This window comes from Abrus precatorius, unplaced genomic scaffold (genome assembly GCF_003935025.1).
Source record: "Abrus precatorius isolate BTA unplaced genomic scaffold, Abrus_2018 Scaffold5, whole genome shotgun sequence".
Classification (NCBI taxonomy): Eukaryota; Viridiplantae; Streptophyta; class Magnoliopsida; order Fabales; family Fabaceae; genus Abrus; species Abrus precatorius.
This window is the reverse complement of record NW_020874395.1, coordinates 13,138,211-13,160,841: the sequence shown is the minus strand read 5'-3', so window position 1 is coordinate 13,160,841 and position 22,631 is coordinate 13,138,211. Positions and strand designations below refer to the sequence as shown.

At 33.9% G+C, this 22,631-nt stretch overlaps 3 protein-coding genes across 3 annotated transcripts; 2 read left to right on the top strand and 1 right to left on the bottom strand.

Moving 5' to 3' along the window:
• The first annotated feature begins 8,201 nt into the window (after window positions 1-8,201).
• LOC113868180 (probable leucine-rich repeat receptor-like protein kinase At1g68400) lies at window positions 8,202-10,328 on the top strand. Its single transcript, XM_027503783.1, has 3 exons — window positions 8,202-9,066; window positions 9,267-9,647; window positions 9,727-10,328. The coding sequence occupies exons 1-3, from the start codon at window positions 8,202-8,204 to the stop codon at window positions 10,326-10,328; spliced, it is 1,848 nt and encodes a 615-aa protein (XP_027359584.1).
• Window positions 10,329-11,760: 1,432 nt separating this feature from the next.
• On the top strand, window positions 11,761-13,616 carry LOC113867425 (probable aquaporin TIP-type alpha). The gene is made up of 3 exons (XM_027502745.1): window positions 11,761-11,893; window positions 12,450-12,700; window positions 13,233-13,616. The coding sequence occupies exons 1-3, from the start codon at window positions 11,761-11,763 to the stop codon at window positions 13,614-13,616; spliced, it is 768 nt and encodes a 255-aa protein (XP_027358546.1).
• A 586-nt stretch (window positions 13,617-14,202) lies between these two features.
• LOC113867939 lies at window positions 14,203-19,514 on the bottom strand. Its single transcript, XM_027503450.1, has 6 exons — window positions 18,923-19,514; window positions 17,828-17,947; window positions 17,647-17,700; window positions 16,063-16,226; window positions 14,799-14,981; window positions 14,203-14,478 (listed from the first exon to the last, which is right to left on the bottom strand). Exons 1-6 carry the CDS (start codon window positions 19,334-19,336, stop codon window positions 14,253-14,255), a joined length of 1,161 nt encoding a protein of 386 aa, XP_027359251.1. The 5' UTR covers window positions 19,337-19,514; the 3' UTR covers window positions 14,203-14,252.
• Between the last annotated feature and the right edge of the window lie 3,117 nt (window positions 19,515-22,631).

Sequence of the window (22,631 nt, the reverse complement as noted above, 5' to 3'; positions counted from 1 at the left end):
ATGGCAATATGATACGTAGTATTATAATTTAACTCCACATAAGGTAAGTGTGTATGCCACTTATGTGGATGATCGGAAGCAAAAACTCAAAGATACCGCTCGAGGCAACGAAGATTAATCCCACCTGAACACATGAGTTGACGCCAAAAAACACTTAAAAAGAATGGATCTCTATCCGAAAAATGGATCTCTATCTGAAACGATGCCCTACGGAAACCCGTGTAATTTAACTATATAGTCTAAGAATACAATAGCCATAATCTTCGCTGTGAATCTAGTCTTGAGAGGCATGAAATGTACTGTCTTAGTCAAACGATCTACCACAACAAAGATTACAGTAAATCCATTAGAAGAAGGAAGGTCGACGATGAAGTCCATTGAAATTTCTGTCCATGGAGTAGTGGGAATCGACAGAGGTTGAAGAAGGCCTTGAGACTTGGTAGTGATGTTCTTGGTTTGTTGGCATTGAATACATGCCGCCACATATTTTTCCACTGCTTGCTTCATCCCTTTCCAGTAAAATTGTTTCGCCACTCATTTATATGTTTTTAAGGCTCCTGCATGTCCTCCTTGTGGGGGTAGAGTGAACTTCGTACAACACCTTGGTCACTAAAGGAAAGTCTCGTGGGATGTATTATCGAGAACAATACAAAAGAATATTGTTATAAACCTCAAAATCCAGAGGGAGCTGGTTCTGGCAATGAAGTGCATGGAACTTAAGGAATTCGGGCTCCAATGTATTGGCATTCTGTAACTCTGATATAATTGTGCTTTCCACTTGAGTGTAAATATGATAATGTTCAGCTGGCAATCGAGATAAGGAATCTACAGCAGAATTTGTGTTCCCAAGACGGTAGACAATGTCAAATTCATACCCCAAGAGTTTAGTAAGATAGTATTGTTGGTCGGGAGTTTGTATTACTTGCGACATCAACTCTTTCAAGCTCTTATGGTTTGTTTTAATGGTGAATTTTCTTCCCAATAACTAATGTCGTCATCTCGCAATCGCTTGTGTTATAGCATAGAGTTCACGCACGTAAATGGATGCGTTGCTCATGTGGTGTGAAAGCTTCTTACTAAAGAAAGCCAATGGATGACCTTGTTGAGTCAAAACCGCTCCAATTCCCTTAGTGCTAGCATCAGTCTCAACCTCAAATGAAAGCAAAAAATTTGGAAGAGCGAGTATTGGTGTCGAAGTCAGAGCTTGCTTAAGTAACTTGAATGTCGTTTCGGATTCAGGTGTCCAATGAAAATTGTCGCGTTTCAACATCTCTGTCAGGGGAAAAGTAATGGTGGCATAGCCCTGTACAAAGCGGCGATAGTAACCAGTGATACCTAGAAACTCCCGTAACTGCTTGATAGTGTGGGGTAATGGCCAAGATAAGATAGTGTCAATTTTGGAGTTATTGACCTCCACACCTTTAGTTGATACGACATGTCCCAAATAATGCACTGAGTCTTTGCAAAAATCACATTTAGTAAGCTTGGCAAAAAGAGAATGAGTTCGTAGTGTCTCCAGAACCAATTGAAGATGTTGAAGATGGTCCTCTCAATTCTTGCTGTAGATCAAAATATCGTCAAGGAAGACAGTTACAAAGTTATGCAAGAAAGGTCGAAAGATTTGATTCATGGTAGCCTAAAAAGTAGCTGGAACATTGGTAAGTCCAAATGGCATGACCAAAAATTCGTAGTGACCGCTATGAGTATGAAAAGTTGTCTTATGTATGTCACTTTCCTCCATATGAATTTGGTAATATCCTGAATGTAAATCTAGTTTGGTGAATTCATCAAAAGTCTCCTTAATTGTAGGCATCGAAAAAGAATCACAAATGGTAATGGCATTTTGGCCATATGATAGTTGATGGAGAAAACCAAACACAAGAACACAATTATCTAAAGTAAGCAGCGGAAACAATTCCTCAAACTTGCAAGAACCTGTGAGGAGCAACAACAATAACAAATGACAGCAACAAACACAAAGACACAGAATTATTTATGTGGGAAAATCCTCTTAATGTGAGAAGTAAAAACCCACGGGTTCAAGTCAGTCAATCAAGCTCCACTATAATCAAATAAGGAGTACAAGAGTGTTCAATCAAGTGCAAAAATTCATGCAAACGGCCAGCCAATATCAACAAAGCAATAAAGTTTACAATGAAGAACCAAAGAGAGAATATCTCACAAAATAGGACTACTGTTTAGACACAATTTCTCTCATACAAAACCTCCAATCGATAATCCCAATGGTCAGAACCAATAACCATATGTCTGGGAACTGCTGTCGAAGTTTCAGCTCGATCCAACGGTTAATTAAGGAGAAATAAAGATTTCTCTGCGACTAGTCTGTGCAGAGTCACCAAAAATTAGGGCTTCTGTAAGAAGAAAATATCTCCAACCTCAAACCTCAAAATAATAATCCGAACGGTCAGAACGAATAACATTGTGTTACAAACATTCTGTAAAATTTTCAGCCCGATCTAACGGTGAACAAATCAGATATCATAGAAATAGAGTAGCTGGTCTGGAGCTTCTTTCTTCCCTCACTTCCCTTCTCTCTTTTTAATGTTTCTCTGTAAAATACACCATACCAAATGCTGCGGGGGAAAAACACTCCAATTTTGACTTCTCACTCCCCTCAATTAAGTGAAAAAAATGAGCTTGAAAATTTGAAATTTTTGGACACATATTTGCGAGTCCAACCCAACAATAGTGTATACAGAAACATCATCAGGAGCCATCCTTTTTTTGACCAGGAGTACTGGGAAAGAGAAACGGCTTGTGCTGTCACGAATGATACCAAACTTATGCATTTTAGTCACCAAACGTTCAATTTTCATTTTTTGAAAGTGAGGATATTTATAAGGCCTGATCTACATTGGTTTGAATTTGAATGCAAAGGAATGTGGTGCGAAATATCCCTGGCAGGTGGTAAACCCTTAGGCTCCTGAAAAATAACAGCATATTCTGTCAACAATTCTTGAACTACTGGCAAAAAAGTAGAACTCGATTTATCTGTCTAGCAAAATTGCATAGTGCACAATGAGGCAATATCATCATGAAGGAGTATATGGTTAATGCAGCGATTCTTGATTGGGTTAGGACTTAACAAGTGCTCAACATGCATAATGATAGGAGTCCTGTGATAATCAAATTCCATTGTTAATCGGTTGTAGTCGGTCAGCACATGACTCAAGCTTTGTAACCAGAATAAACCAAAAATCATATCAGCACTAGAGATTTCTAAGTGGTGGAGATCAACTGGAAAAGAAATGCCTTGCACTAAAATCGGAACATCATAGTTGCAGGTGCTGCATCATATAAATTTGTTGCTACTCACAAAAACTTTGAATGGTTCAATATCCGTGACGCGAACACTTAAACGGCGAGCAACCTCAGGTTTTATAAAATTGAATGAACAGCCACTATCCACCAATATGTTAAGGGTATGTTCTTGGAAAGTCCCTTTCAATCGTAACGTACAAGGACTATATTCTCCTGATAGGGCGTTAAAACTGATTTCTGGAATCTCCATTCCATCGATGGCTGTATCGTTAAGTGCATCACCATCTAACAAGTCGTGGCATACATTTACCAAATCAGTAGGCGCTAATAGGATATGACACTTGGCCTGACAATCGTGCGATGGATTGTATTTCTCATTGCAATAATAACAAAGTCCTAAACGACACCATTCACGCAACTCTACTGTAGTAAAACGTTTATACGAAGGTTTAGTCATTGTTTGGCTGGCGACAAGAGTTTGTGGGATCGACATGGAGGAAAAGTCACGGTTCTTGTTGGAAAAGGTAGAGTTCGAAGCAGGTGGCCGGTTGACAGGGGTTGTAGCTGGTTGTGTGGCAGGGGTTCGGAATGTATTGGGTCGAGTAGAAATAGGAGAAAAATCTGACAATTGTTTCAATGATTGTTGTAAAGCGGCGTAATATTGTTCATGGAGCAAGGCTAGAGCAAGTGCCTCATGGTAAGACGGTGGTTTGGCCAGCCGTAATTGACACTTTAAGTAATCGTTGAGACCAGCCATAAAGACGCTAACAAGCCATTGTTTTGTCAAGCCATTGACTCTAGTGGAGAGAGCCTCAAATTGGGTTTGATATTCTTTTACTGTGCCTTGTTGTTTCAATTCCTTGAGTGCTTCTTGCAGGTTGGTGTACAGGTTTGAGCCAAAACGTTTGTATAACGTGTCAACAAAGATTGTCCAATCTTAAGTGTAATCATTACGGATCATCCACTTGTACCAAGCGTAGGTAGGTCTTATCATGTGAAAACTCGCAACTTTGATACGTTGCTCCAAGGGAGTTTTTGCAACATAAAAATACTCCTCTAAACAAAAAACCCAATCATCGACATCGGTTTCGTCGAACTTAAGAAGATCAATCTTGAAATCTTTGGTGGATATGTGTGCAATGGAAGAACGCAGCGGGCTGTGCGGAATCGAGTGTGTAGATTCGACGTCAAGGTCTTCATCATCTGATTTCTTCTTCTGTAACAGAGACATAAATTGGGTCATTTGTGCTTCCATGCGCTCTTGGAAACTTGAGTTTTGTGCCTCAATACGAGACAACTCACTCTCAGTTTTGCTACGTCAAGTTCAGTTAGCCATGGAACAAGTCAATGAAAGCACCAATGTTAGACCTTTATTTGAGTCAAGCTCCGAAACTCCATAAGAGACAATCTCTTAAATTAATTCAGATTGCTCATGCCATTGAAAGTTGCATAATAGACTTATTTATAAAGACACAAGCTAACTAAATCCTAATCTTGTGTCTTTAAGATAAACTAATAATGATATATGTAAATAACTAAATCTAAAATAAGCTAAGCTAAAGATAAGATAACATAACTAACTAAAGGAAATTCTATCATCTGTTAAATAATATAATTAGTCGCCCATGAAAGTGCACTTTTAATCCTTGGTTCTATTGCTTTATTTTCGTGAGTCGTAACATGATGCCAAAGTTTGGAGTTTCAATGGTGACTCAAAGTCATTGATAGGTTTAGGTGCAACCTTCGTATTTGATACCAATGATTTTGTTTAGCCTCCATTGGATTTGGCTAGTCATGTTAATATGGTGCGAGAGTATACCACTTTGCAATTGGCAATGCTTAACTTGTAACTCCCTTTCAAAAGTTATGAAGGAAAAAACAAAGTGAAATTAGGGTAGTATTAAAGGGGAAAGGGTGGGGTTTAGAAAAGACATTGCAAATGACAAAAGTAAGGTTGAAAGAAGGAGAAGAAGATGGTAAAGAAGTAGTAAGAGTAAAAGTAAGTGGTAGTGTGAATACAAGTGCTAGTGTTGAGATTTTTGTTGTTAGTGATGAGATTAGTGTTGATTTAGATAGTGGTGAAGTTGTACAACATGAGTGGATGATATATAGACTATTTTTCTTAATCTTTGAGTATTTTTAAGAATTAGTTGAGAAGAAGTTTGAGAGGAAAGGAAAATAAAAATATTTTATATTTTAAATAAATATATTTAAAATTAATTATTTTTTAAAACAAAATATATAAATTAAGATATTAATATAAGTTTAATATATAATCATAATAAATAATAAATAATTTTTTAATTTTAAAATATATTCTTCTCTTTCAAACTTACTATTCTAAACATACCTTTACCTTTAGAGATACGTCGTCTTCCTCTTCTGGGTGGTTGGTTCTAGCCATCTCACTTGGTACTTTTTTTTATTGTCAGACCTCTTAGTAGATTGTACACAAATTCAACGGGCCTAGCATTACTACCAAACTTGAAACAAATCCAATGAGCCTCTTATCCATGAAAACCCAACTAGCTCAAAACCATATTTTTATTCGTTCTCTCTGCTCTCTTTGCAAATATTCATAGCCAAGATTCTGTGTTGAAAGAAAAAATTAGAAGCACAAGAAAAAGGAGGGTTGACTCGTATTTTTTAACCTTTTTCAAAATGACACGTTATTTTCAAAAGAAGGTGTGCTTTGATAATTTTGAAAAAAAAATAAAGATTGTGAATAGTCTAAGTTTAAACAATCTTTTAATAAAGTTAGACAATAGTATATTTATATTTAAATAAATTTCTTAAAACCTTTTATAAAACCAGATGTAAAACACACTACCTAAGCCCTTTTTTAGAAAAAATAATAATTAATGGTAACAATAGTGGTGAGGGAAAAGGTTTAGAAAAATGCAAAATTTATCCTAGTTACCCTTAACTAGATGATATATCTCTAATCCTTGATGGTAATATAATTTTTTCATTATATTAGATTAATTTTACAAAAAAAAATCTTTACTTCCAAGTATATACTTTTTTTTATAAAACCTTTTTTAGGCTTCACTGACCAATGAAAAGGAAAAGGTAAAAGAAAAAAAACTTAAATTATTTCTTAAGTGTAATATAATTAATGAAGAGCAAAATAATTCTTTGATCTAAATTTGACTAAGCATCTTGGAACAGGGAAGAAAAAAGCATACACATACAGAGAATGTTACATCTTAGAAAACGTATTATGCCTAATCCTAAAATTGATTTTAAACTCTCATATACTTACAATATGGTTAAGATAAAACTAACTATAAAGAAACAAATGCATCTTACAAACAAAAAAATAAACAAATGCCCTAACAGGGATTATAAAAACATTGGAAAAAGCAAATCTCAAAAGTTAAAGTAAAAGTCTAATCAAAACATTATTAAGTATAATTCGATTATCTATACTAATTTAGTAAGCGTAGATACAATTTAGCAAGAGCCATGCGACAAGACAAATGTGAAATAATATTTCGATTACTATAATAATCATCAATAAATGATTCTATAGCCCAATTATAGGCTGAAGTGATGGCATTATCAAATTGATTAATAGAATGCGTATCCACAAATTGATGGCGACTAATTAAAAATTTAGTTTATCTTCCACGAAACCTTTGTTATTTTTAGCCTTGAAATTGGATTAAGTCTTCACAATTATTGGTACAGCACACTGAGCTGCTCTTTGAGCCACTTTTAGAAAATTGTTAACATTAATATTTTAATAGACACGATCATTTGTTTCTCAACGCACTATTAATAAAATTGGAGCCATGAAGTTTCCGTAATAAATATTTTTATTTACATTATATATCTGTTAATTAATTTCCTTTGTAACATTTTTTAAACTGAAATTGATTCAAATAAACAACGTAATACAATGTCTCCAAAATCAGTAACGCTATTTAGTTCCAAAATTATTTTTATGAAAAGTGACAATTGAGATTTGACCAATCAGATTTCAACTGATCATATTCGATGGGTCCAATCCAACTCCTAAATTAATTTTTACCAAAATAATACAGGTTTGTCTAAGTTATCTTATAAGATAAATAATTCTATTTTAGGTAAATTAATAAAGTTAAAATTTTATATAAAAAAGTACATTTATTTTTATAGACAAAAACTTATTAGTTTACTTAACATAAAATTATTTATTCAAATAAAGAGTTTTATCGCTCATAATAATGTTATCCAATTTAAATATGATTATTTTTAGTGGAGGGGATATATGTAATTGATAAAAAAAACAATGGGATTATTTATTGGGGTAACTTAAATAACCCCAATCAATACATTTACGTTTTTAGGCACTTCATAAGAAATATTTTCAAACCATTTTATCTTTATCCCTATAAAATCATGTGTATAACAATCATGCTATTCTACCAAGTACCAACCATAAATTTTGGGCTGCTATGGCCAACCACCTAGAGAAAATGCATTTAGAGTGTTGGAACAAACAATTGGATAAAATAAGGTTGACAGGGTAAGGAACCAAGAAAAATGTCCAAATTAATGATCATTGACATTCCTTGCTTCCCACGAAGTCACTCTAGTTGAAACAACAAGCATATTTCTTATTAATGAACAACTCAGTAATCAAATAAGAAAGTAAAAAAATATATCATGCAAGATCCTATATGAAAGCTGTCACCTTGCGTCACTATAATTAGTATAATATATTAATATAATATAATAATGACAAAGAAAATGCAAAACCTTGTTCAGACCGCTCGTGTCCAACATTATGATGATCAACATCTCAGCACAACCTTTACCTTGTCAACTTCGTCAAACAGTAATCTTATGATCAACAAAAGAGGGTGTGATATTATTCACACTGCTTGATTGGTTCTAAAACCCATGATAAGCTGTTTTCTGCATTCACCATCATGAGCTTGGTCTTTAACATAAGCTTTTGTTATGTGATTTTGTTGTTTGTGTCATTAAACATGGTCTTGTGTATTGAAATTGAGGAGTTCTATCCACAAGAAAGAGATGCTTTGATGCTCATAAGGGATTCTTTAAATTCTTCTGTCAATTTGCATGGGAATTGGACAGGCCCTCCTTGTATAGACAATCAAAGTAGATGGCTTGGTATCACATGTTCCAATTGGCATGTTGTTCAAATTGTTCTTGTAGAAGTTAACCTTAGTGGCTATTTACCTCTTACTTTCCTTCAAAACATAACTTTCTTGAACCAGCTTGACTTGAGAAGCAATGAACTTTTTGGTCCACTGCCAAGTCTTAAGAATTTGATGTTTTTGCAACAAGCCTTACTCTCTTTTAATCATTTCTCAGGGTCAATTCCTGTGGAGTATGTTGAATTGCCTAGTGTACAAGTTTTGGAGCTGCAAGAAAATTACTTAGATGGTCAAATTCCACCCTTTGATCAACCATCATTGTCAAGTTTCAATGTGTCATATAATCATCTTTCAGGAAAGATTCCTGAAACTTCTGTGCTCCAAAGGTTCCCTGAGAGTTCATTTGACAATAATTCAGATCTTTGTGGAAAGCCATTGGATAAGTTGTGTCCAGTTGAACCTCCTGCTCCTGCTCCAGCCCCATTTCCAGCACCACCTCCTGGTGTTATTCCACCTAGCCCAGCAGTGAAAAAACATAAGAAGCTTCAAGTGTGGATTATTGCTTTGATTAGTGTAGCAGCTGCAGTGGTTCTTCTTTCTTTGATCATTATTGCTTTCTTGTTTCCTAAAAGACGAGCAAGTGAAAAAGAAGCAACAAGAAATGATTCAGCAAGTAAGATAGATCTCATACATGTCAATCCTACCATTTGTTTTCTTAACAGCTAACTATAATGCTATTTGTGTAAGCTTTCTAGGATGAAAAAAATGGGAAAAACATACGCCTAATAAACCTATAATGTCATAAAGTAAAGTGAAGTTTCAACCTGGTTCAGGATTTCCAAATGTTTTGACATTTTTATATTTCTCTTATAGATTATGTTTTTGGGGCATGGGCAAAAAGGATGGCAGCGAACAGTGATGTTTCTGAAAGATTAGGCCAATTGGAATTTTCCAACAAGAAATTGCCAGTTTTTGACTTGGATGACTTATTAAGGGCATCAGCAGAAGTGCTAGGAAGAGGGAATTTGGGTATTACATACAAGGCAACACTTGAATCTGGAACTGTTGTTGCAGTAAAGAGACTGAGCCACATGAATGAAGTGAGCAAGAAAGAATTTCTCCACCAGATGCAATTGCTAGGACAGATGAAGCATGAACATCTTGTAGAAATTATCTCCTTTTATTATTCAGAGGAACAAAAGTTGGTCATATATGAACTTATCTCTGATGGAACTTTGTTTGAACTCCTACATGGTTAGTTTTGTTTATTCTTTCCTTCCTTAACACAAAATTAACTGAATTAATACACTAACTCATAATCTTCTGGTGCTAGAGGGTAGAGGAATGGGAAGAATACCTCTTGATTGGACCACAAGACTAACCATTATCAAAGACATTGCAAAGGGTCTTGCTTTTCTTCATCATTCTTTGCCTTCTCACAAGGTCCCTCATGCCAACCTCAAATCATCCAATGTCCTAATCCATCAAGATAGCAAAGGTTATCATTCCAAGCTCACAGACTATGGCTTTTTACCTCTACTCCCAATTAGAAAGAATGCAGAAAAGTTAGCCATAAAAAGGTCACCAGAATTTGTTAAAGGGAAGAAGCTAACAAACAAAGCTGATGTCTATTGCTTTGGTATCATTATGCTAGAGATAATAACTGGCAAAATTCCTGGTCAGATCATTGGTGAAATTGAAGAAACAACCAATAATGATCTTTCAGATTGGGTAAGAACAGTGGTGAACAATGATTGGTCCACAGATATATTGGATTTAGAAATACTAGCAGAAAGAGAAGGACATGATGCAATGTTGAAGCTAACAGAGTTGGCTCTGGAGTGTACAGATATGACACCAGAGAAACGGCCTAAAATGAGTCTAGTTTTGATGAGAATAGAAGAGATAGAGCAAATGAAAAAAGAGAATGACTGAAAGAAAATGAAGTCACTGCAGCAGGATGTATTTTTGTCTTGCATGAAGAGCATCTCAACACTTAATTCATATGACACATTATCCAAATGAGATAATGCTTAACAATTGCATATAACAGTATGTACGGAGAACATTTTTTACAGAAGAGATACAAATCTCTTTGACATTGAAAAATTATTTCCATTGTTTTCTTTTTCTTTATATATATATATATATATATATATATATTTACATTAGAAGACACACTAGTAAGGATTAGAAGACATGGTGATAGAATTTGTACCAAATAGAAAAAAAGTATCAATTTATTTATAGTTGAGATTGAAAATGTCTTATTCAAAATCATCAAGAATCTCCTTTCCAGTTGTACGGTTTTTTTTTTTTTCTCAGAGTTATGTTGAGCTATTTATTGGATGAAAGAATGTTTATCCTTTCCGTTCGATCATACCATTTGAAAAAAAGATCATACACACTCAGTTAAGCATTTGGGTTTGAAGAGAAAGAGGTCATTTCTAGTAGTTAAAGTGTAATATTAGCACATAAAAAAATTAAATGCCAGAATTAACCAAACCCAAGAACTTGTCAGAGAATATGATGGACTTGAACTGGGTCAAAGATTTTGGGCCAGTCAAGCTTCTTCACATGCGATACACTCCACAAGCAAAGTTATGCATGGAAACGTCCACCTCATCCACAGGAATAATTTGCAACCTCTGCTTTTGACAGGTTGAGTAAGATCCAGCATTAATAAATGAAGGAAAATATTGTACAGATAATTTTTGTGAAATTATGTAATTAATTAGTAAAACTTCTTAAACTCTTTATGTAGTTAATACAATCTGTTGATGTATAACAATAAACAGGAGTAATGTTTACATTTAATGATACAAAAATAGAATATAATTAGTTTTCCTCATGTAGCATTAATAAAAAGAAAACTCATACTTCAATACAGGAATCAGACAAGGCTCTTAAACCGTAACCGCAAGACATAGCTGGTAGCTACACTTTGGTTTTTGTCCTTGTTGAGAAAATCAGGATCAACATAACCCTTGCAACCAAACAAAGGTGATTGTTGTAAATTGATAGATATGTGTAGAAAATAAAGAACGACACAAATTGTAAAAAGCAGCCAACGCATAGCACCACGTGTCAACCATTTAGCATTCCACAGACTTAGGTGTCTCACCTAAATCCAACACCTAGTTTCCTCATATAAGCACAATCACTCCACTTTTCAGCCATGCAAAAGGTCCTCCTTTAGCCTCAATTGCTCCAAAATTTGCCACCTTTCAAATTTCCCCTTTCAACTTCATTTGTCACATATTAAGAAGACCCTTTTCTGAAATAGTCTCAACACAATCTCAGTTGGATCAAGAACTTTCATCTTGATTGGTAGTCCTAAGGAAATTGTAGAGAAAGGTTTGTAGTGATGTCAACTCGTAGATATGCTTTTGGAAGGGTAGATGAGGCCACTCATCCTGACTCCATGAGGGCCACTTTAGCTGAATTTGCCTCCACTCTCATCTTTGTCTTTGCTGGAGAAGGCTCTGGCCTTGCTTTGGGTTTGTACATACTCAATCTCTCCTTGCATGCTTAACGAGCTTAGTTTATACTTAAATAACTAGAAATAATCTTGTCATTTCATAGAAGTAAAATATACTTCTAGCATGATTAAATTTTATTTTATTTTTTTGTTGGGTTTGATTTTTATAAATTTTTAACTTTTTAAAAACACTTTATATTATCATTTATTCATAGCATAGTATGTATTTATACATGCTATTTTTTTATTATCTCAATTTGAGATCACATCGTTACATATCATATTATTACAAAATAGAGATACTATTGTTAATAAATTTAAAATTTATAAATTAAAATATTTTTAAAATTTTAAAATTAAATTTGTTCATATTTATAAAGATGAAAAGTACACACACACACACATATTTATTGTAGGTTAGATTTTGATTTGGATCTTTGTACTTTTATGTTAATATCTAACTAAGTAACTAATTTATTATCATCTTATACATGCATGTTATGAATATGCTAGTTATTTTTTATGCATGCATGGTGAATGGTGAGGGTGATTTGTATGCTTTCACCTTGCGGCAGTTAAGATTTACAAGGATGCAGCTTTCTCAGCAAGTGAATTAGTGGCAATTGCACTTGCACATGCCTTTGCTCTCTTTGCTGTAGTGTCTGCTAGCATGCATGTGTCTGGTGGCCATGTCAACCCGGCTGTGACATTCGGTGCTCTTCTTGGGGGCAGGATCTCTGTGCTTCGTGCCATATACTATTGGATTGCTCAACTTTTGGGTTCTATAGTTGCTGCACTCTTACTCAGGCTTGTCACTAATAACATGGTAAATCATATCCCACTTTTTCAGAACCAATTTTACAAAGAAAAACAAACTTACTTGATTCATTAAGGATGATGAATACAAAGAATTAATAATATGTGACATAAATTTAACACTTGACACATGTTTGGTACATATGTTACAAAAGTTTATATAAATTAATATTGATATATTGTGATATATCCCACATATTTTAAAGGATAAAAATATATTCAATTTGTAAATTAATTTTGAGAAATATTATTTCAAAAGTTTGAAAAAATATTATTTTTAATATTTTAGCTACTAGATCATTTAAAAAAAAAAAAACTAGAGACAAACTCATCATTAATCGTCATAGTGTCATTCATCAACTACAAGATTGTAAACATATACTCACAAAATTTAGCAACCAAACCACTAGGTGGGGAAAATTGATATGTTATTGTGGCTGATTATTGTAGTCTAATGTGGTAACTACAAAATTGGATATTATTGACATAAAAAAAATTGAACTTTCAATCAAATCTGACAGGTTATGGTTGTTTGTTTGTAGAGACCATCAGGGTTCCATGTGGCTCCGGGGGTTGGAGCTGTACACATGCTTATACTTGAGATTATCATGACATTTGGGCTTATGTACACAGTATATGCCACTGCAATTGATCCAAAAAGGGGTGCTGTTAGCAACATTGCACCTTTAGCAATTGGGCTCATTGTTGGGGCAAACATCTTTGTTGGTGGGGCATTTGATGGGGCATGCATGAACCCAGCACTGGCTTTTGGGCCTTCCTTGGTGGGCTGGAGATGGCACTACCACTGGATCTTCTGGGTGGGCCCATTGATTGGGGCAGCACTGGCAGCACTCTTGTATGAATATGTTGTGATCCCAACTGAGCCCCCTCATACACACCAACCATTGGCTCCTGAAGATTACTAGTTGCTTTTGTGTATCAAAATAGGCGTGTTACTAGTTGCGTTTGTGTATTTATTAAAATATAAGGGTATGCTTGTGTTATCTTTTTTATTATTTTTACTACCTTTCTGCTTGAGTTGTCTAATAGCTCTTGCATATGCATTTTTATTTTTCTGTTTTTGGGGTTTCAACTCCGAGTGCCTAGTATGTGTGTAGCTGTTGTATTTTGTCTTCTACACATATTGAATAAAATGTGAAACCCTATTTTGTATTGTAATTGGCATCCGCATACTTGCAAGCAAATTAATGTAATATTTAGTAGATGTGTTAATGACTTTAGATACACAATTTATTTGGCAAGGTTTTTATTTTTTTGAAGTTGAAAAATAACTTGAGACTAATAAGAGATTTTTTTATAAATAAGCTCTTCCTTTTAGAATAGGACGAAACAAAACGTGGTTTTGTTTTTGATAAATGAAATAAAACGTGTTTTTTACTTGTATTGGAGTATGACTTCCTCATTGTCAAATACGCATGCTATTTATCCTAAACACAAACTAATATTCCAATAAAAAGCAAACAATATATTAGAGGGACAATCTTCTTTTATATCCAAAAAATTATGAATGAATCTAACTTAATAATGTCAATAGTCAAACACTAGACATCTATATTTTCTGTTTTCTTGTAAAATCTAGCGACCCAAGGAGCAAGTTCAGTATTATTTGGCGTCCTGGGGTTGGCAGAGTAATAATCAGACCAATAGCAAGGGTTGAGCCTATCAGAAAATTTCTTGTCAGCATAAAGGCAAAATGGTAGCCAATTTTCACCTCCATTCATTCTTCTCTTTCTTTCCCTTGGGTATGCTAAGGGTGCTTGTACATATCTGCAATTGTGTCAAAAGCATGTAGCAATGTATAGCAATTGGATTAAAGAAAACTGAGAATTTCATTGATTCCTATAGTTATTAAAGAAATAGCACTAACAAATTTTCTATGCCAACTCAAACTGTTAAAAAAAAAAAAACGTCTAAAGAACAGCATCGGTTATTTATTATTAACTAAACTTATTTTTGTGATTTTAAGGCATGATAAACATCAAAGAAGTTCCTAATACAGTATCATTCATGAAATTCCACAATTTTCACTCTCATTTAAGCAAAAGTAAATAATAATAATAATGATATATAAAATAAAATTAAAATACCTGATATCATCAATAACAACATCCCAACAGAAGTGAGTATGACCAAACACATGACAAGAAGATGCATTCCTCCTTCCCTTAGCCCCATGTATAAACCTTATTCGATGTTCAAGAGAGTCTGAACCAATTATTTTTGGAAGGTTGGGATAAAATAACATCCTCTTCTCGGGACAAAGTTCCTGCCTGTGAAGCATGAAAGCATACACAAGCAATATAATCAGAACAAATCAACATATTGTTCATCTCTTGAAGTGACACAAACACACTAGTGATGCACTTTAAGTTGCTCCACAAGCACCAGGAGACATATCACAAAATAGCATTGCCTTATGGTGTTAGGTCACAACTTGTTGTAGCTTTTCATCATGGCAATCATGCATTATAGGCCATTTTCCTTTATATAAATTTTGGTGTCCATAAGATAACATGTCACCAAGTGGATTATAGAGTCATTATCTTAGCCTCCCCCATTTTAGAAATTAGGAACACCACCAACATGTTTTACAAATCTTCCTTTTATTTTCCTTCTTGTTTGTTTGTTTTTGTTTACTTTTCCTTGCATCATTTACAGATTGAAAACTAGGCAAAAAATTTTGAACCAATTATCTTCAGTTCAGAATTGCAAGATCACATAGCTTCATCATTTTGTTTTTAAGGAGTGAGCTCTCCTTTACATGATGCAGGGCCAATATATAAGAGAGCAGATGGCCACATCAAATAGCACCATAGACTACACAAGTAACCGGTACAAAAATTTCAAGCCAATCATCCAAAATATTTTACACAACAACCCGTATCATGTAATCAGGTAATGTGTATCAAATCTACAAACACTTTCAATTTCTCCAGAAAACCAAAGTCTTGTAATGAAAGAACTAAAAAGGGGGAATTAAGAGCATGTTTGATTTTGGTTTTAAAAACAGTTTTCTGTTTTCAAAAATAAAATCTAATACAAATTTATATTATATTTTATTTTTTAAAAATAGAAAACTGTTTGTAAAACAGAAATCAAACATGCTCATAACATGTTTACATATGTTGTCAATTAAACACTGCACAATAATTAATTCCTATACAAGTTTAGGGAAACAATAATGGAGTAAAGGACTACTGCATCATAATCATTTCTCATAACATGTTTACATATGTTGTTATAACTTATACCACCTCTATTCAAACAATACATCATACATGCATAGAAGCAATGATAATTGATTATTTAAGCAAAGTAATGAAGTTACAGTTTAAATGACAGAATAATCACCTGGGAACAAAGTGAGAAAAGGTAATGATGTGATTGCATGTCATCTGAATCTCTTTTATCACTTCCATTTGTTTATCATTCATGGCATCAAAATGTAAAGCCAGGGACATATCTCCATTTGAAAGTTCCTTGGGCCACTTACAGGCATAGAAGTCTTTACATGCCTAAGGGGGGGAAATGTACAGATTTACATCAATATCCATCTAATTGAGCACTAAAATTAGGATTAACATATAGCAATATAAAGATATAAATACTAAAATGCTATTAAAGAAGAATTTTCCTACAATAACCTTTACATGTAGACCTTGATCAAAAGCAGGCACAAGGAACTGTAAAAAAATAATTTTCCTAATTGTATGTTGAGAACCTAGTTATATAATAGAGTGAAAATTTAACCTCATTGTTAGTTCCATTCATGTCATAAATGCTAGATTGAAGGGCATCCCCAACACCAAAAAAACCCAAGAACATTGTCTCTTCTTTTTACTTTAATTTACTACTTCCCCACTATGAAGGACAATCTCACAAGAAAGAGTACTTGAAGTGTCAACAAAGCACAGGCCCATTTTACCATTTGCTGAAATTTAAATCCATTTTTTTTTAAAAGAAACATGACGGCAGCAAGAATCAAACTCCTGACCACTTAATCATAAGCTTTGAATAACATGTTATGGATCAACTCTCCCAAAAGTCTGACTTGTTAAGTGAATGTTTGAGATTGCTTTTGTATAACAACTTTAAAAACAGTCAACAAAAGAACAACCAACCTACATTATCTTGTATATGTAATTGATCAGAGCACATTACAGCTCTCTCACAAACTCTTGGCTGATATCTTCCAAGTGCTTTCCTCTGATTTTGTGCTCTATCTTACCAAATAACTGAATAGTGCATACATTTAGGGAGGCTTTCCACACACTATATGAAAAGCTGTGGTATTCTGCTTCTTCTTATCTTATGTACCATGTCTTTACCATGGTCTATATCACATTTGATTTTTGCTTTGAGTATTCTTGGCTCATCGCTACATCCCTCGGCATGTGCCAAAAACAAATAGGTATGCGAACCTCAACACAGTCACTCAGTATATTGTTTCATCAGGACTTGATTTGAAAATCCTAGCCTCAAACAACTAGCTAAACTCCTTAATCTTATGCCCTTAGCATGACCCTCCCTCCCTAGTGATAGATAGTAAAAACTCATATCGAAGAACCAACCATATTAAAGAAGGTTATGGGATGACTGCACAATTTTTTATCAAACGTAAGACAAACTCTTTCAGAACACTAAGATAACTATTTCGGCATAGTGATAGATAGTAATTACCAAACCAGCACAACCATGGTATTTTCATACAACAGTACGCAACATCATTTTGGGATCATGATTATAGGACATTCTGCTCATGAATAACATAACATACCCACTGTCAAAATCATACAGAAGCGCATTACAGAAAACAGAAATTAGACTCAGTTCATGTGCAACAGTCCTCAATCAAGCACCATAGGAAATCAAGCATGTTATGAGATCATCAATCAACTTTTTCTAAAAGGCTTACTAGGAGTTAAAGATAGTCACCATCTCCAAAGACGGGATACGAAAGCCTGTTATGTCCTTCTCTTTGTCAAAGCTCTGTGAAACAAGCACGTTGAGCATTTAAATAAATTGCCCTAAAGGAAAACTTTGGATTCAGTCCAACATATGGTATATAAGATTGAGGAGCTAAAAGTTGACAGTATGACACTACAAAAGTAATCACCTCATGGTACCAAGAGAACAAAGGAATGATTCCTAATTCATCTATAACCATCGGATTTGTCTCAATTCCAATTCTCTTACACGCATCAAGCAATTTATTCAGCTTTTCAAGAGAATCAACCTGAACAAAAATAAGCAAAATCTTTATCAGAACAAAGTATTGCAACAAAGATTGAAAGGATTCAACAAGTATAAACACCAATAGCTTATAGGTGATACAAAGCATTAAAATTAATCGAAATAGGATAGCAGAAGTAAGTCAAGTTTCCAATATCATGTCTAAAAAGACACGCATCAAGTGATCTGCAATTTCCAGTGAAATTAAATCCAACGGAAAATCAGGATGCGGTAGAAAACATGTGAAAAATATACCTGAAAATAATGTTCATGGAACTAACAAAATAACATCCCAAAACAAAGTTTAAAACCCTTGCCATTTCTTTTTTCAAATTTTGGTGGGGAGTTAGTTTACATGGAAACCACAATCTAGTGACACCACACACAGAAATAAAGTCACTAGTCTAGAACTTAGGTTCTGACCTTGAAGCTGCAGGGATATTCTGCATTATTGATTAATCAAGTAAGGGGATAGCAGCTCATTTTTCAGACTGAACCATGGCCAAAGCCAAATTTAACACACAGTTAGAATTCATAATTCTTAACAAAGTAAAACCAAAAGCATCAATTTACAAATAATGGTTGAATTAGGCCACAATTCTCTCCTAATGCAAGTCACATGCATCTGTTGTGTCTCAAAATATAAACTCAGTCATGAACCATGGGAAAAATGATTACGCATACAAAATTAAGAACACGTTTGGAAGAGAGTATGAAAATAGTTTATAATTCTCATAAACTATTTTCAACTTATGTCAGTAAGTTTCATGGTCTAATTTATGATATATTCTCCTTATACCATAGATCTTATCCAATAAGCGCTTAATTAAGTTGTTATTCAAACGCACTCTAACAATGCAACAAATATCATTAAGAACCAATAATCCAAAAAGTTTTAACTACTAACAAATATGATTGTGTCAAATAATCTACACAATGCATGAACTTAGACCTCGTGATCAGGGTACAATGACCTTACATAATTTTGCCCCTCGCGACGACACCAAAGATCATGATTCCCAGGAACATAAAAGACATGCTTAAACCTTTCTTTCAAACGAGACATTGTGACAACAAACATGGAATATGTCTCTGCCACATCACCTGCCACGAGAAGCACATCATCATCATTCTTGAGCTTCACAGAGGACAAACACTCCACCCATTTCAAATTCTCAGCATAGTCAGTATGCAAATCGGACACCACAAACACACGCAACCCTTCAGTACTGTTCCCCAAACCAGAAGGCAACACTATCTGGGGCCTTCCAAGTTCACCCCTTTTCATGTGTTTCCCATAATTGCACTTAATTGTCACTTGTTTAGAGAAATATACAATGTTCTGAGGTTGATGAGAGAGTCTGAGACAAAAAGGGTTAAACCTCACCACCATGAGCACACAATGCTGACCCAAAAAACTTTGATATAAAAAGATCCAAATTCACCGAACAAATGCCACCAAACTAAGCAATTGGCAAAAGGGTAGCTGATAATTAACTCTGAACAGCAAAACCAAGTTCAAATTTGGAACATGAAAGATTACATAGGAAACATCGAATACAATATCCAAAACCAAACAAAACCATTTGAAAGTCCGAAAGAGAAATACAAGGAAATCGTACACGGGGGAAAAGGAAAGTTGACGATGAATTGCAATCTTATCCGGAATATGGTGGGCGAATGTATCCTTTTATTGCAATAACTCAAACTTTAAAATTTGCTTAATCATTTTTTTCTTAATAAATTTCTTAATATTAATCCAAAACCAAAGACTACCATTATGTTAAAAATTTATTAGAATCATTCCTTAATTAACCCTTTTTACGTTCAAAGTTCTAAATACTCTCTTATTTTCATCAAATATTATTTTTCTATAATACAAAGTAAGCAAAATTATATGTACGATTTTCTATATAAATTTTCTGTATTAACGCTCTTTTATATGTTTTATTATTGTCAATATTATTTTAAAGTGATAAACGTTCTTTTATTTTGTTTTATCAATGTTAATTGTTTCATTAAAATTAAAAAAAAAAAATATTTGACATTGAACTCTCATCTTACACGAATAAAGGTCTAAAATGATTAAATTTATTTTGTCTTATTTACAAAAATGAAAATGAGTCCTTAAAATTGAGAGAAAAGTTATTAGAGTTAGAATGCAACCTACGGTTGTGCATTTATCTGTAATTCTCTTATTATTTTACACGTTTTCGTTAATTATCTATCAGCTATGGTTATGGTTAATTGTTAGTTTTTCTTCACTTTTTCTTAACCTCTTATGTGCAACAAAAAAAAAGTGTTGCAAATTAGTGAAAATAAATTTGAAATAAAAAGCTCATATGTTCGACGTGGAACAGTATTAAATACTTTGAATTACAAATTCAAAATTAGTTGAAATTAAAAAGGCACATATGTTAACAAAAAATTAAAAAAATATATAAATAAGAAAATTATGAATATAAATTGATAAATTAATTATTTAAAGTTAAATTTATGCATATATTAGATTACATAAACTCAAATTTTGAGGAGTCTAAAATCCTAAAATTATAATTTTGTTAAGAATTCAAACCCACTTTCTTTCATTCAATGTAATTATTTAATGTCTCATGTAATGCACTATTCGTCTTTATTAGGGATATAGACTCTCTCATTAATACGGAATCCAATTTCATTTTCATTTAAATAAAAAAGAGTTTGCTTAAGAAAAAATGAAATAAATGATAAAAAAAATTGTGTAAAATTACTGAGACAAAAATGAGCTATCAAAAATGTAAAAAAAGTAGGATGGACAGTTGGTTAAATATAGTATGGGTTATACATGGATGGTAGTTGGAGTCGGGGATCTTCTAGAATTTTCTCATTTGAGATCCTGGAGAAGAGAATCAAGGTAGCCTTTGCGAACAGCTTGATGCACTATCTTCCTTCAACCCTTTAACCAAAATGTAGCAAAAGGAAAAAGAATCAATGGACAACCTCAAGTCCTAGGCAGGCAAACTTAATTTTAACAACAAGCATAGTAATTATGAAAATAGCTCCTTTTTTAGTTCGATTATACTAACAAATGTCCAAACCAAAATATGTTATTGATATGGGAGCCTTGTATGTCACGACCCCTTTTTGTAAGGAACTAAGAACATTGTTTCAACATCACATACTTATTTAAGATAAATAAATAATAGAGAATATAAGTATGAAATTCACTACTTATTCAAAATAAAACAAAGTTTCTTACAACAAATATCCAACAGAATAACATAATATTATATTTAGTTTATAATATTCAAAATACACAAAATTATACTACGTAGCTTCCTCTACATGATGTTTCAAAATATAAGGAAAAAAAATGTTGATTCAATATTACTCGACTTCAGCTTCTAACATTTCTCCACTGGCCCCTCAGCCTGTGAAGTAGATCCAATACCTGCTACATCTGCCCACGTACCACCGTACGGTCATCGCAGTACACACGCACACAACGACATAGAAAAAAATGCAAGGGTGAGCTTACAAAATAAACTAAAATCGTATATATATAACAAAAACATTATTCACAGCAACAGCCCCATGCATTACCAGCCCATCTAATGCACAACATGAAAATGGTTTCCAACTGATTTCACAACCTAAGTAACCCAAAAGGAACCGAGCTGGTTTGGGAGCGACCCATTCCGGTATCTGGATCTAGACAGCACAACACAGCAGCTCAGCATGAACTTACCGTTACACGTCTACTCACCTAAACATGTAACTCAGCTCTATAATGATGCAAGACATATATCTCAGTATGATGCACATCGCTAAAATTATTTTAACAGCTCAGCTAAGGCAAGTTTAAGATAGATCAGCCAAAATCTCAGCATTTTAAATTAATTAACAGTAGTTACAGCTTAGAAAATAGCTTTTATTCAATAGATCTAACAAAATCATATCAAAACATCTTGAAATAGCATATTAAACCGTTCAAAACATAGTTCATAGGTTAAAGTAAACTCCCCTTACCTCAAAACAATGATTCACACTAGATCTACCGAATATTACTTGTTTTATAGCAAGATTCACCGAAGATTTGGCTTTAGAATGGAGTTTCTCCTAAGAACACCATGAACTTCTATGAGAAAGAGAAGAAGAAGAGAAATGAACGGTAAATCTAGCTTCAAACTTAAAGAAACTTACTTCAAATCCCTCAGAATAAACGTAGAATCTCAGATCTGGCGAGAAATCTAAGAGAAAAGATGAGGGTACAACTCTCTCATTCTTTCCTCTAACTCCCATGTGGCGTCACCAGTTACTGGGTCCCAAACAACCTTTACTAACCGAATAGACTTGCCTCTAAGTTCCTTAACTTTAATATCCTCGATACGAGCAGCTGGGACCTCCACAGACAAATCATCTCGTAACTCCACAACATCGGGCTCAATTATATGAGACAAATCAGAAACATACTTTCTTAGTTGCAACACATGGAGAACATTATGTAGTCCTGACAACTGAGGTGGTAACGCTAATTCATAGGCTATTGGTCCTCTATGATGTAATATCTGATACAGTCCTATGAACTTAGGTGTTAACTTCTTGGCTCTTAAGGCTCGCCCCACACATGTAGTGCGTGATACTCTCAAGAATACGTGATCACCAACCTTAAATTCTAGAGATCTTCTGCGTCGGTCAACATAAGATTT

What these genes read in the sequence shown, in the direction of transcription:
- LOC113867939 (XM_027503450.1), bottom strand. Translation starts at nt 19,336, where the DNA reads ATGGTGGTGAGGTTTAACCCTTTTTGTCTCAGACTCTCTCATCAACCT. An exon ending in GTCGCGAGGGGCAAAATTAT is followed by an intron (nt 17,948 to 18,922) that starts GTAAGGTCATTG and finishes ATTTTTGTTCAG; the next exon opens with GTTGATTCTCTTGAAAAGCT. An exon ending in GTTGTTATTGATGATATCAG is followed by an intron (nt 14,479 to 14,798) that starts GTATTTTAATTT and finishes ACACAATTGCAG; the next exon opens with ATATGTACAAGCACCCTTAG.
- LOC113867425 (XM_027502745.1), top strand. Translation starts at nt 11,761, where the DNA reads ATGTCAACTCGTAGATATGCTTTTGGAAGGGTAGATGAGGCCACTCAT. An exon ending in AGGCTCTGGCCTTGCTTTGG is followed by an intron (nt 11,894 to 12,449) that starts GTTTGTACATAC and finishes ACCTTGCGGCAG; the next exon opens with TTAAGATTTACAAGGATGCA. An exon ending in GGCTTGTCACTAATAACATG is followed by an intron (nt 12,701 to 13,232) that starts GTAAATCATATC and finishes GTTTGTTTGTAG; the next exon opens with AGACCATCAGGGTTCCATGT.
- LOC113868180 (XM_027503783.1), top strand. Translation starts at nt 8,202, where the DNA reads ATGAGCTTGGTCTTTAACATAAGCTTTTGTTATGTGATTTTGTTGTTT. An exon ending in AACAAGAAATGATTCAGCAA is followed by an intron (nt 9,067 to 9,266) that starts GTAAGATAGATC and finishes TTTCTCTTATAG; the next exon opens with ATTATGTTTTTGGGGCATGG. An exon ending in TTTGTTTGAACTCCTACATG is followed by an intron (nt 9,648 to 9,726) that starts GTTAGTTTTGTT and finishes TTCTGGTGCTAG; the next exon opens with AGGGTAGAGGAATGGGAAGA.